Consider the following 13,952-nt stretch of genomic DNA (forward strand, 5'->3'; position numbering starts at 1 on the left):
AGTTACACATGGGAGCACAATAAAGCTATTTAAATTAGATATTTACCTTCCAGTAGATTATTAGGTTTTTTCCATCAGAACTCCATTCTCTCCAAGTATCTGGTCCCTTTGAAGGAACTAGGAAGAAGATTTAAAATTTAGTATTTGAAGAGGCCTTGTGTACATCAGTGGATAATATAATTGAGGTGGTGGTGCTTGCATTTCTTTGTAGGATATTTGGAAATTTCAATATAATGTGAGGCAATTCAGTAGCATCTACTTAGAAAAAGAAACAGAAGACCTAAATTCTCAACTTCTATAAAACACAAGGCCTCAGAGGTTCAAATCACCCTTAAGGTTGTCTGTGAGTGGTCCCTGGTTGCCTCTCTCACATCTTCCCATCTCCCCCAAATCATAAGCAGTCACAAGCCTCTTCATTAACTTACTGGCTTCTGTGGTCAAATGTTTTTTCTCATTGCTCCATTTGCTCCATTTCCAGAAAGTTTCAGCAGAACAACGAATCCGAAAGGTATATATAGTGTATGGATTTAATTTGTCCACAGCAACCAGATAACTTGAATTTTCTACTCCTTTGATTGTGACATTCCGCTTTTTGAAAACAAATAAACAGGTACATGTATATGCCATGTGTGTATGAATGCATCTATGTATTCATATACACAGATTTTTTGTAAGAAACCTCCTACATTTATAACCTATATTGACTCAAAAAGGCCACAACAGTTTGCAATTATAATACCAAATAGGGTTAATCTACTATAGCATTTTAATTCTCATGAAATGTCAAGTCAATAAAATTATGCTACATTGTAGCAATAAAATATTGTGGTGTCTTTTAAATCTGAATACTGGATCTAAGTTATAATGGTTAATTAAGTTGTGTAGCAGATGCAAGTTGTGATAATGAGTCAATGACTAGTGACCATGCAATCACTAGTCTGAGATGATCTTGAGGATTAAATAATATCATTCAGAAGGTATTTGAAAGCTTCCTGGAATCAGACATTGACTTTTATGCATCTCTGTTTCTGTGTCACTTAGGACCTCTATTATGGCACTAGTCATCCTATAAATAGTCCTGCAACAACTTATTTAAACTAAACCAGTAAAATTTAAATGAAGTAGTTCTAAACAAATTTTGGAATCTGCATGCCTCAAGAAAGCCTCTGCACTTATTACAAGGAAGATTTTCAGAATACATTTTGTCATTTTGACAGAATTTCTAGAAACCAGTGAATATTTAAGTATAACATTAGTCATTTTAAATTTAACCCAAATTACAAGATAGAAAAGTCAACCTAAATACTTAACATGTACTGAAAAATCATATTTTGACTTATAATTACCAATTATGATTTGGTCCCATTGTTTTACTTTTCAATTTAAACAAATCACTTTTATTCTTTGGTGCCAATTAGTTCATTAAATGACACTAAAGTCTACAACAAAAACTACTGATTCACTCACAAACTCGTTGAGCACCAGATACATGGCAGGTGCTATACACTAGACCTGGGAGCATTCTGAGTAGTAAAGCTAAACTTACCATTCTATAATACCCAGCATTATAATTGCTTTTGTGAACTAAATAGAGTATTAATATTATACTGATATGTAATGCCTTTCTTGGTTCTTAGAAAATAACTGTAATAGATAATCTGAGTGCTTGCACATATGAATTTACTTACTTTTCTTTATATACTAAGTGTTTTACCCAGAATAACCAAAAGGGATGTTTGGAGACAAATCTTACTTACCAAGTCTTGTGCTGAATTAGCTTTATTAATTTCAATCTCACATAACAGATTAATCTTTGCAAAGTTGCCTGGTAAATGCCAAAAAAGTGTAACAGCTGTTGAATTAATATCCTTCACTTTGAATGAAGTAGGAGTATGGGGAGAAACTGTAAATAGAAATTTTAATACTCCCTTAAACATTTGTTTAAAGATGGACCACTATCTCCAAATATGCAAAGAACCAAAGAAAACAAAAATCCAGGAGGTATCATTAGTGCTGAAGAACAATATTCTACGCGGCATTCTGTGGGATCCACAAACTTACTTTCTTTCTTTTTTGAAGAAGAAAAAAAAATGTTAGCTTTTAAAAAGTGGATTTTTTTTGTTTTTTCTTTTTTCTCAAAAGATGTCTGACTTGAGTTAGCCCACATATCATCTAAAAAGTTTAAGAGATCAAAGCCCAGTATGGGGACAGGGGTAAGTTTAAAAGAAAATGGAATAAAAGTGAAAACAATCATGCAAAATCAAATCCAAATAATATGTTCCATACAATTTACAACAAAATAAATTCCTGAGGTCCAGTAACTTATTACCATTTCTAGAATGCACACATTTGGAAAGGAGAAATGGTAGTGTTTACATCAGCCTGATTGTGCATACTATTTTCCTTATTTTTAAAAATTTGTTCTTTTTATACATACATGACAGTAAAGCATATTCTGACATATTACACATACACAGAGTATAACTTATTCTAATCAGGATCCCATTCTTGCAGTTGTACATGATGAGGAGTTTCACTGGTCATATATTCATACATATACACTGGAAAGTTATGTCTGATTCATTCTACTGTCTCTCCTGTTCTTTTCCCTTCCCTTCATTCCCCTCAGTCTAATCTAATGAACTTCTATTCTTCTTTCCCTTCCCACCTTACATGTGTCAGTATCCACATATCAGAAAACATTTGGCCTTTGGTTTTTGGGGATTGGCATATTTCACTTAGCACGGTAGTCTCTAGTTCCATCCATTTACTGACAAATGCCATCATTTCATTCTTCTTTAAGGCTGAGAAATATTCCATTTTGTATATACACCACATTTTCTTTATCTATTCATCTGTTGAAGAGCACCTAGGCTATTGTGAATTGAGCTGCTATACACACTGATGTGGGAGTTTCACTCTGGTATGCTGATTTTAAAACCTTTGGGTATAAACCGAGAAGTGTGCTAACTGGGTCAAAGAGTGGTTCCATTCAAAGTTTCCTGAGGAATCTCCATACTGCTTTCCAGAGTGGTTGCACCAATTTGTATTCCCACCAACAATGTATGAGTGAAACTTTGTTCCCCACTTCCTCACCAACATTTATTGTTACTTGTGGTTTTTGGTAATTGCCATTCTGACTGGAGTGAGATGGAATCTTGGTATAGTTTAAATTTGCGTTTATCTAATTGTTACAGATGTGGAACATTTTTTCATATATTTTTTGACCATTTGTATTTCGTTTTCTGTGAAGTGTCTGTTCAGTTCTTTTGCCCATTCATTGACTGGGATATTTGGTTTTTATATTTGTTTGTTTTAGTGTTCAGTTTTTGTGAGTTCTTTGTATATCCTGGAGATCAATGCTCTATATGATTACAAATGGTAAAGATTTCCTCCCATTTTGAAGGCTCTCTTCAATTTCTTGATTGTTTCCTTTGCTATGAAGAAGCTTTTGAGTTTGATACCATCCCATTTATTGATCCTTGATTTTCCTTCTTGTGCTTTAGCAGTCTTGTTGAGAAGTCAGTTTCTAAGCTGATATGATGGAGAGCTGGACCTACATTTTCTTCTGTTAGGCACAGGACTCTGGTCTAATGCCTAGGTCCTTGATCCACCTTGAGTTGAGTTTTGTACAGGGTGAGAGATAGGGGTTCAATTTCATTCTGCTACATATGAGTTCCAGTTTTCCCAGCACCATTTGTTGATAAGACTATCTTTTCTCCTGTTTATTTATCTTTTGCTTAGGATAACTGTATTTATGTGGGTTTGTCTCTGTGTCTTCTATTCTGAATCTCTGGTCTACATGTCTGTTTTTGTGCCAATACCATGCTGTATTGTTACTATAGTTCTGTAATATAATTAAGGTTAGGTATTGTGATACCTCCTAATTCCCTTTTCTCACTAAGGACTGCTTTGGCTATTCTAGAACTCTTTTGTTTTTCCAAATGAATTTCATGACTGCTTTTTCTATTTCTATGAAGAATGTTATAGGAATTTTTATAGGAGTTGTTATTAAATCTGTATAACACTTTTGGGAGTATACCCATTTTGATTATATAAATTCTGCCTAACCAAGAACATGGGAGATGGTTTCATCTTCTAAGGTCTTCTTCAATTTCTTTCTTTAGTGTTCTGTAGTTTTCATTGTAGAGGTCTTTCACCTCTTTTGTTAGACTGATTCCCAAGTATTTTTTTTTTAAGGCTGTTGTGAATGGAATAATTTTACTAATTTTTCTTTCAGTGGATTCATGATTGGTGTATAGGAATGCTACTGTTTTATGGGGTGTTGATTTTGTATCCTGCTACACTGATAAATTCATTTATAAGTTCTAGAAGCTTTCTGGTAGAGTTTTTTTTAGGTCTTCTATATATAGATTAATGTCACCAGCAAATAGGGATAGTTTGAGTTCTTCTTTTCCTATTTGAATCCTTTTTTCCCTCCTAATTGTTCTGGTAAGGATTTCAAGGACTATGTTGAATGGAAGTGGTGAAAGAGGGCATCCCTATCTTGTTCCAGTTTTTAAAGGCCTTTAGTTTAGCATATATAGTTTTTAGAATGTTGAGGTGTACTCCTACTATCCCTGTTTTTTTGCTGTTGTTTTGTTTTGTTTTTTGATGTTTTGAACATAAAGGAGTGTTGTATTTTGTCAGATGCTTTTTCTGCATCTATTGAGATAATCATATGATTCTTGTCTTTAAATCTATTGACGCGACGAATTACATTTATTGAGTTCCATATGCTGAACCAATTTTGCACCCCTGGAATGAGACCCAATTGGTCACGGTACACTATCTTTTTAACATGTTTTTCTATGTGGTTTGCCAGAATTTTCTTAAGAATTTTTGCATCTATGTTTATTAGGGATACTGGTCTGAAGTTTTCTTTCCTTGCTATGTCTTTGGTTTGGGTGTCAGGGTGATACTAACTTCATAGAATGAGTTTGCCTCCTTTTCAGGCACCTGTGAGAGGGGCCTGGCTAGAGGAAAAGTGGGAAGTGACTAGACACAAGAGGAGGCCCTAGGCACTCAGGATTGGAGACTCGCCCAGTCTGGGAGGAGCTGCTGCACAGTGATTGGTTCCCGCGTATTGACAGGAGAAACTTGGCCTGGTGGGCACAGTGCCACCTACTGGAAGAGAAGTTAATCAAACTCTAAGACTGCATTTATTAGGTTTTTTTCTCTTTTCTTTTCTCTTTTTTTTTGATTTTTGGGTTTTTCTTTCATTTTCATTTTTCTTTCTTGTTGTTTTTTTAAAATGTTTTTTTACAATTTTTTTTTAAATTTTTTTTCTTCTAATTTTAATTTTAATTTTTTTTATTATTTTTTTAAATTTTTTTCTTTTTCTATTTCCTATTTTTTCTTCTATTGTCCTTTCATTTCTTTTCAATTATATTATCCCCCCTTCCTTGAATTCTACCTGCTTACTCTCATTCTCTTTAGTGACTTCTTCCCTTCCCTTCTAATACCTTTCCCCCAAGCATCAAATAAATTTATAGGAGTAAACAGTAACTCAGCAGTCAAACAGAACAAGAAGTAACATGAGCAGCTTCAAAAAGCAAGGAAGAAAAGGAGTACAAACAATGCAGGACAGCCTAAATATTCAGGAGGACCTAGAGTCATCAGAAAAATGGTCATATAAAGAACTCAAGGAACACCTTAGACAGATGGAATGGAACCTTAAAGAGGATACAAGACAGCAAATTCAAGCAGCGAAAGAACACATTGAGAATGAATTACATAAACAGATAAAAGAGGAAGTTAAGCATCTTTATCAGGAGATAGAGATTATAAAAATAATCAAACAATAATTCTAGAAATGAAGGAAACGATAAACCAAATTAAAAACTCAATTGAGAGTATCACTAACAGAGTGGAGCAAGTAGAAGCCAGAATGTCAGATAATGAAGACAAAATATATCATCTTGAAAAGAGTCTAGCCAACTCAGAAAGGCTGGTAAAAAATCACAAGAAAAACATCCAAGAGTTATGGGATAACATAAAAAAACCAAACTTATGAGTCATCGGGATAGAAGAAGGTACAGAGAGATTCAAACCAAGGGAATGAGTAACCTGCTGAATGAAATAATTACAGAAAACTTTCCAGAAATAAAAAAGGAAACAGATATACAAATTGAAGATGCATACAGGACACCGAGCACACAAAATCACAGTACACCAATGCCAAGACACATTGTTATGAAGATATCCAATATACAGAACAAAGAGAAAATATTAAAAGCTACAAGAGAAAGGAGACAGATTACATTCAGGGGTAAACCAATAAGGTTAACAACGGATTTTTTATCACAGACACTGAAAGCAAGAAGGTCATGGAACAATGTATTTCAAACACTGAAAGACAATGGATGCCAACCAAGAATTCTGTATCCAGCAAAATTAAGCTTCAGGTATGACAACGAAATAAAAATCTTTCATGATAAACAAAAGTTAAAAGAATTTGCAGCCAGAAAACCAGCATTGCAAAGCGTCTTGAGCAAAACACTACACGAGGAAGAAATGAAAAACAATAACCAAAACCATCAGTGGGAAGTGCCTCGGTAAAGACAGAGGGCGAGGGGAAAGATAATCATGGAGAAACAAACTAAATTTTTTTTAAAAAAAGGATAAATAATCAAACATGGATGGAAGTACAAACCATATATCAATAGTAACTCTGAATGTTAATGGCTTAAACTCTCCAATAAAGCGACATAGGCTGGTATCATGGATTAAAAAAACAAATCCAACAATATGCTTCCTCCAGGAGACACATCTGATTGGAAAAGACATACACAGGCTGAAGGTGAAAGGATGGGAAAAAATATACCACGCACACGCTCCTCGTAAGCAAGCAGGGGTGGCCATCCTCATATCGAATAAAATCGACTTCAAGACTAAGTTAATCAAAAGGGATAAAGAAGGACATTATATACTGTTAAAAGGAACCATTCACCAACAAGACATAACAATTATCAATATTTATGCACCAAATAATGGTGCTGCGACATTCATAAAACAAATTCTCCTCAAGTTCAAGAATCAAATAGACCACAACACAATAATTATGGGTGACTTCAACACACCTCTCTCACCATTGGACAGATCCTCCAAACAAAAGTTGAATAAAGAAACTATAGAACTCAATACCACAATCAATAACCTAGACTTAACTGACATATATAGAATATATCAACCATCATCAAATGGATATACTTTTTTCTCAGCAGCACATGGATCCTTCTCAAAAACAGACCATATATTATGCCACAGGGCAACCCTCAGTAAATATAAAGGGGTGGAGATAATACCATGCATTTTATCTGATCATAATGGAATGAAACTGGAAATCAATGATAAAAGAAGGAAGGAAAAATCCTACATCACATGGAAAATGAACAATATGTTACTGAATGATCAATGGGTTACAGAAGACATAAAGGAGGAAATCAAAAAATTCTTAGAGATAAATGAAAATACAGACACAACATATCGGAATCTATGGGACACAATGAAAGCAGTTTTAAGAGGAAAATTCATCGCCTGGTGGTCATTCCTCAAAAAAAGAAAAAACTAACAAATAAATGAGCTCACACTTCATCTCAAAGCCCTAGAAAAGGAAGAGCAAAACAACAGTAAATGTAGCAGAAGGCAAGAAATAATTAAAATCAGAGCGGAAATCAATGAAATTGAAACAAAAGAAACTATTGAAAAAATTAACAAAACTAAAAGTTGGTTCTTCGAAAAAATAAATAAGATCGACAGACCTTTAGCCATGCTAACGAAGAGAAGAAGAGAGAGAACTCAAATTACTAACATACGGGATGAAAAAGGCAATATCACAACAGATGCTACAGAAATACAGAAGACAATTAGAAATTATTTTGAAAACCTATATTCCAATAAAATAGAAGATAGTGAAGACATCGATAAATTTCTTAAGTCATATGATTTGCCCAGACTGAGTCAGGAGGATACACACAATTTGAACAGACCAATATCAATGGTTGAAATTGAAGAAGCCATCAAAAGACTACCAACCAAGAAAAGCCCAGGACCAGATGGGTATACAGCGGAGTTTTACAAAACCTTTAAAGAAGAATTAATACCAATACTTTTCAAGTTATTTCAGGAAATAGAAAAAGAGGGAGCTCTTCCAAATTCATTCTATGAGGCCAACATCACCCTGATTCCGAAACCAGACAAAGACACCTCAAAGAAAGAAAACTACAGACCAATATCTCTAATGAACCTAGATGCAAAAATCCTCAATAAAATTCTGGCGAATCGAATACAAAAACACATCAAAAAAATTGTGCACGATGATCAATAGGATTCATCCCTGGGATGCAAGGATGGTTCAATATACAGAAATCAATAAATGTTATTCACCACATCAATAGACTTAAAGAACCATATGATCATCTCGATAGACGCAGAGAAAGCATTAAACAAAGTACAGCATCCCTTTATGTTCAAAATATTAGAAAAACTAGGGATAACAGGAACTTACCTTGACATTGTAAAAGCTATCTATGCTAAGCCTCAGGCTAGCATCATTCTGAATGGACAAAAGTTAAAGGCATTCCCTCTAAAATCTGGAACAAGACAGGGATGCCCTCTATCACCACTTCTATTCAACATAGTTCTCGAAACACTGGCCAGAGCAATTAGACAGACAAAAGAAATTAAAGGCATAAAAATAGGAAAAGAAGAACTTAAATTATCACTATTTGCAGATGACATGATTCTATACCTAGAAGACCCAAAAGGGTCTACAAAGAAACTACTAGAACTAATAAATGAATTCAGCAAAGTGGCAGGATATAAAATCAACACGCATAAATCAAAGGCATTTCTGTATATGAGCGACAAAACTTCTGAAACGGAAATGAGGAAAAACACTCCATTCACAATATCCTCAAAAAAAATAAAATACTTGGGAATCAACCTAACAAAAGAGGTGACAGATTTATACAATGAAAACTACAGAACACTAAAGAGAGAAGTAGAAGAAGATCTTAGAAGATGGAAAAATATACCCTGTTCATGGATAGGCAGAACTAACATTATCAAAATGGTGATATTACCAAAAGTTCTCTATAGGTTTAATGCAATGCCAATCAAAATCCCAACGGCATTTCTTGTAGAAATAGATAAAGCAATCATGGAATTCATATGGAAAAATAAAAGACCCAGAATAGCAAAAGCAATTCTAAGCAGGAAGTGTGAATCAGGTGGTATAGCGATACCAGATTTCAAACTATATTACAGAGCAATAGTGACAAAAACAGCATGGTACTGGTACCAAAACAGGCGGGTGGACCAATGGTATAGAATAGAGGACACAAAGACTAATCCACAAAGTTACGACTATCTTATATTTGATAAAGGGGCTAAAAGCATGCAATGGAGGAAGGATACCATCTTCAACAAATGGTGTTGGGAAAACTGGAAATCCATATGCAACAAAATGAAACTGAATCCCTTTCTCTCTCCACGCACAAAAGTTAACTCAAAATGGATCAAGGAGCTTGATATCAAATCAGAGACTCTGCGTCTGATGGAAGAAAAAGTTGGCTCCGATCTACATATTGTGGGGTCGGGCTCCAAATTCCTTAATAGGACACCCATAGCACAAGAGTTAATAACAAGAATCAACAAATGGGACTTACTTAAACTAAAAAGTTTTTTCTCAGCAAGAGAAACAATAAGAGAGGTAAATAGGGAGCCTACATCCTGGGAACAAATTTTTACTCTTCACACTTCAGATAGAGCCCTAATATCCAGAGTATACAAAGAACTCAAAAAATTAGACAATAAGATAACAAATAACCCAATCAATAAATGGGCCAAGGACCTGAACAGACACTTCTCAGAGGAGGTTATACAATCAATCAACAAGTACATGAAAAAATGCTCACCATCTCTAGCAGTCAGAGAAATGCAAATCCAAACCACCCTAAGATACCATCTCACTCCAGTAAAATTGGCAGCCACTACGAAGTCAAACAACAACAAGTGCTGGCGAGGATGTGGAGAAAAGGGTACTCTTGTACATTGCTGGTGGGACTGCAAATTGGTGCGGCCAATTTGGAAAGCAGTTTGGAGATTCCTGGGAAAACTGGGAATGGAACCACCATTTGACCCTGCTATTGCCCTTCCCGGACTATTCCCTGAAGACCTTAAAAGAGCATGCTACAGGGATACTACCACATCGATGTTCATAGCAGCACAATTCACAATAGCTAGACTGTGGAACCAACCCAGATGCCCTTCGATAGATGAATGGATAAAAAAAAATGTGGCATCTGTACACAATGGAGTACTATGCAGCAATAAAAAATGACAAAATCATAGAATTTGGAGGGAAATGGATGGCATTAGAGCAGATTATGCTTAGTGAAGCTAGCCAATCCCTAAAAAACAAATACCAAATGTCTTCTTTGATATAATGAGAGCAACTATGAACAGAGCAGGGAGGAAGAGCAGGAAGAAAAGATTAACATTAAACTGAGACATGAGATGGGAGGGAAAGGGAGAGAAAAGGGAAATTGCATGGAAATGAAGGGAGACCCTCATTGCTATACAAAATTACATATAAGAGGTTGTGAGGGGAATGGGAAAATAAACAAGGAGAGAAATGAATTACAGTAGATGGGGTAGAGAGAGAAGATGGGAGGGGAGGGGAGGGGGGATAGTAGGGGATAGGAAAGGTAGCAGAATACAACAATTACTAATAGGGCATTATGTAAAATTGTGGATGTGTAACCGATGTGATTCTGCAATCTGCATTTGGGGTAAAATTGGGAGTTCATAACCCACTTCAATCTAATGTATGAAATATGATATGTCAAGAGCTTTGTAATGTTGTGAACAACCAATAAAAAAATAAAATAAAAAAAAGCCAACTTCAAAAGGTTACACTCAGTATTATTTCACTTTTATAACATTCTCAAAATGACAAAACTGAGATAAAGAACAGTCAGCTGTTGTAAAGGACAGGGATGCCAAGTGTTTGTGCGTGTACATGAAAGGTCTTTGTAGTGTCAGAGCAGTTCTGAATCTTCACTGGGATGGTGGTTACCTGAAGCTTTACAGGGATAAACTGCCACAGATTCCCCCACCCCCACACATACAGATAAATAAATAACATAAAAACTGCACAAGGTGAGTAGTCTAGTTCGGTGGTCTATGTAAGAGTATTATACCAGTGTTGAATTCCTGATTTAGATATTGTACTGGTTATGTAATATGCCACGACTAGGGAAAGTCAGGGGAAAGTTTCGGAAGGTTCTAACTCATCAATTTTGCAACAACCTGGGAGTCAAAAATTATTTTAAAATAAAAATTTTTAAAAATTGGGCAAACAACTTTTCAGAAATCAAGAACTCTTACACAAAACTAGGTTCTATTTAAAATGACTAATTCAAATTTATATTTAAAGTCAATAACGTGTAAAATGAGAAATTATTAATTTTAAAGCTCTTAAAATAAAATTGTAAAATTGAGGAACTCCAAATAATTGGTAATCCCTAGAAGCATTTTTGTTAACCCTAAGGCACTTCACTACTTCTTAATTATTTTTAAGACACTGGTTGATGCCACAGCTTACCTCTTTCAGTTATGTTAACTAATATTGAAGATGCCGATCGCCCCAGAGGATTGCGAGCATTCAGAGTAAAATTATATATTTCTTGATTTGGAAGCATTTGGAAGAGTAACTGGTAGTTTTCATTTGTAAGTGCTTCAACTCTTTTAAATTTAACATATTTTCCTGAAAAACTATAAATTAAAAGAGATAAATATTGCAATTAAAAAATGAATAAGTTTCTAATAATTATTCTTTACATAAAGTTTATTTTTCTAATTAAGGATATATTATATACTCAGAGAAGCTGTGTATACTATAGGAAATAATTGGCCAAATAACCCAGGAAAAAACTGATCACATCTGGGGGTCCTTCCATCTAGACTTTAAGAGACATGACATTGAATCTATATGTGGTTATGCTACAGTTTTTACAGTACATACAATTTTATATGGCATATTCAGTTTCATATCTTGCTCACAACAGGAATAAAACAGAACACTTCCCTATGTCACATCCACCAGATGACATCCTACCATTACCTTTCAAATAAAGTGTAACTGGTATTTCGAGGGCCCACCAACGCTGTCGGTCTTCCTGGATTCCAGCTACATATAATCTCTTTTAAATCATGTGTCTCACAGTTCAGTTTTTGGGGACTATCAGGTGGATCTAACAGAAAGAGGAAAAAAAAATTACATACAATTACATATATATTTGCTGAAAATGTAATATTCTATAATATGTTAATGACATTGTGCACTATTTCCTTAAAAAATAAATAATTTACTATTTTCATTTTACAACTGAACAATACAGGAATCTTCATCCTGCTGTAACATGAGAAATGATGGATTAAGGTAAACCAAAAAGTGCCTCTTCATTCAGAAATTCCCAACAAAATCATCACTTTTTTTCTTAAATCCTATTTTAGAGTTTACCAAAATTCTCAAAGAAATATGTATCCAACAAGTTAGGAAAAATTAAATTATCATCGGTTATCATCTGTATATTGTGAACTGAAAAGAAGTACTAAGTATATTAAAAGTCACCCTAAGTCATGTTATAAAAATTGTTCTCCTGGTTTTGCTGGGGCAGGACTAGAAAAGGAAAAAAGGCAGTTTTGCTTGTTTTGTGAGAATGTTACAGTGATAAATGAAAATGCTATAGTCTGACATTAGGTATTACAGAAATGGATATTTCTATAATTGTGTTTAACCAGACAGACAGAAACTGGTATTTCCTATTGTCATTTTAGGTGAAAGTGTTTTTAAAAAACAAGTACCTATTGTTCAAAATATTCTGTAAAATAATTTTATTTTTTAAAAACACAAAATTTTAAAAGTTTTTTAGTTTATTAACCTAAATTAGAAAAATTTACATATTTTTCATAGATATAAGAATAAAGTCCTTTGATGACATTTTAACATTAAGAGGACTAATGAGTGTTTATTGAAAGTTTAACAATTGAATACTGACCGTCTATTCCAAAAGTTGTTTTAAGTGTAAGGTCAAACTTTCAACAACTTAATCACACACCAAAGATCTAGAATGTATTTAAAATGCTATTCTAGTATTTAGTGTGTGTGTGTGTGTGTGTGTGTGTGTGTGTGTGTGTGTGTATATATATATATATATATATATTAAGTTGAAATACTAAAAATTCAAATAATGTAACTAAAAAGAAACAGAAGGAAAGACAGAAGGAGTAAATTTATAAAAGAATCAAATGCAGTTAGGTAAAAGTATTTTTATATACCAGCAAACATAAAATGAAAACTTAAAAACAAAGCTACTTCTAGTAATAGCAGAATACATCAAGCATATAGAAATAAATTTAGCAAAAGATATAAGATTTAATATCATTAACATAAATCAACAAATATAGAGATATACCATGTTCATGATTTAGAAAACTCAATGTTGTAAAAATTAAAATTCTCCTGAATTAATCTATATATTTAATGTAATTCCAATAAAAATTCTAGCAGTTTTTGACTGTCTATGTGTGTTCATGGGGACTTTAACAAGATGATTATAAAATTCTTTTTAATAAATTTGGGTTAAAAGGCAATCCATAGGGGAAGAAAATAACTAAATCTTGATCCCTAATTTACAACAAAACCTGCTCTGGTAGGTTTTACAGGGCTACCCCAGAGGGAAATGCTACAACTGGCTCTGAGCTGGCAAATACCAAACAATATTTCAACCATCAGATGTTATAAATGAAGGTTAAATTATGAACTAAAAGGGCTTATTAAGGTAAAAGATTAAAACGCTGTCTGAAATAACACCAGTGGAAAGTGGAAAGAATACATATTCTCATCTTTTTAAAGTTTCAACCTTTCACTCATAGTGTACGGC

General features: G+C 34.0%; 1 protein-coding gene across 2 annotated transcripts in view; it reads right to left on the reverse strand.

The window, feature by feature from the left end:
- Positions 1-13,952, reverse strand: part of LIFR (LIF receptor subunit alpha) — a 77,582-nt gene that overhangs the window by 19,461 nt on the left and 44,169 nt on the right. For both annotated transcript variants that reach the window (XM_081310351.1, XM_081310352.1), the window contains 5 exons: positions 12,131-12,260; positions 11,612-11,781; positions 1,758-1,903; positions 426-588; positions 47-117 (listed from right to left, as the gene is read on the reverse strand). In XM_081310351.1, coding sequence (XP_081166477.1) covers positions 47-117; positions 426-588; positions 1,758-1,903; positions 11,612-11,781; positions 12,131-12,260 — 680 coding nt within the window. The remainder of the gene's footprint in view (positions 1-46; positions 118-425; positions 589-1,757; positions 1,904-11,611; positions 11,782-12,130; positions 12,261-13,952) is intronic.

The sequence above is a fragment of the Spermophilus citellus genome, assembly GCF_964194105.1.
Source record: "Spermophilus citellus genome assembly, chromosome: 1".
Taxonomy (NCBI): Eukaryota; Metazoa; Chordata; class Mammalia; order Rodentia; family Sciuridae; genus Spermophilus; species Spermophilus citellus.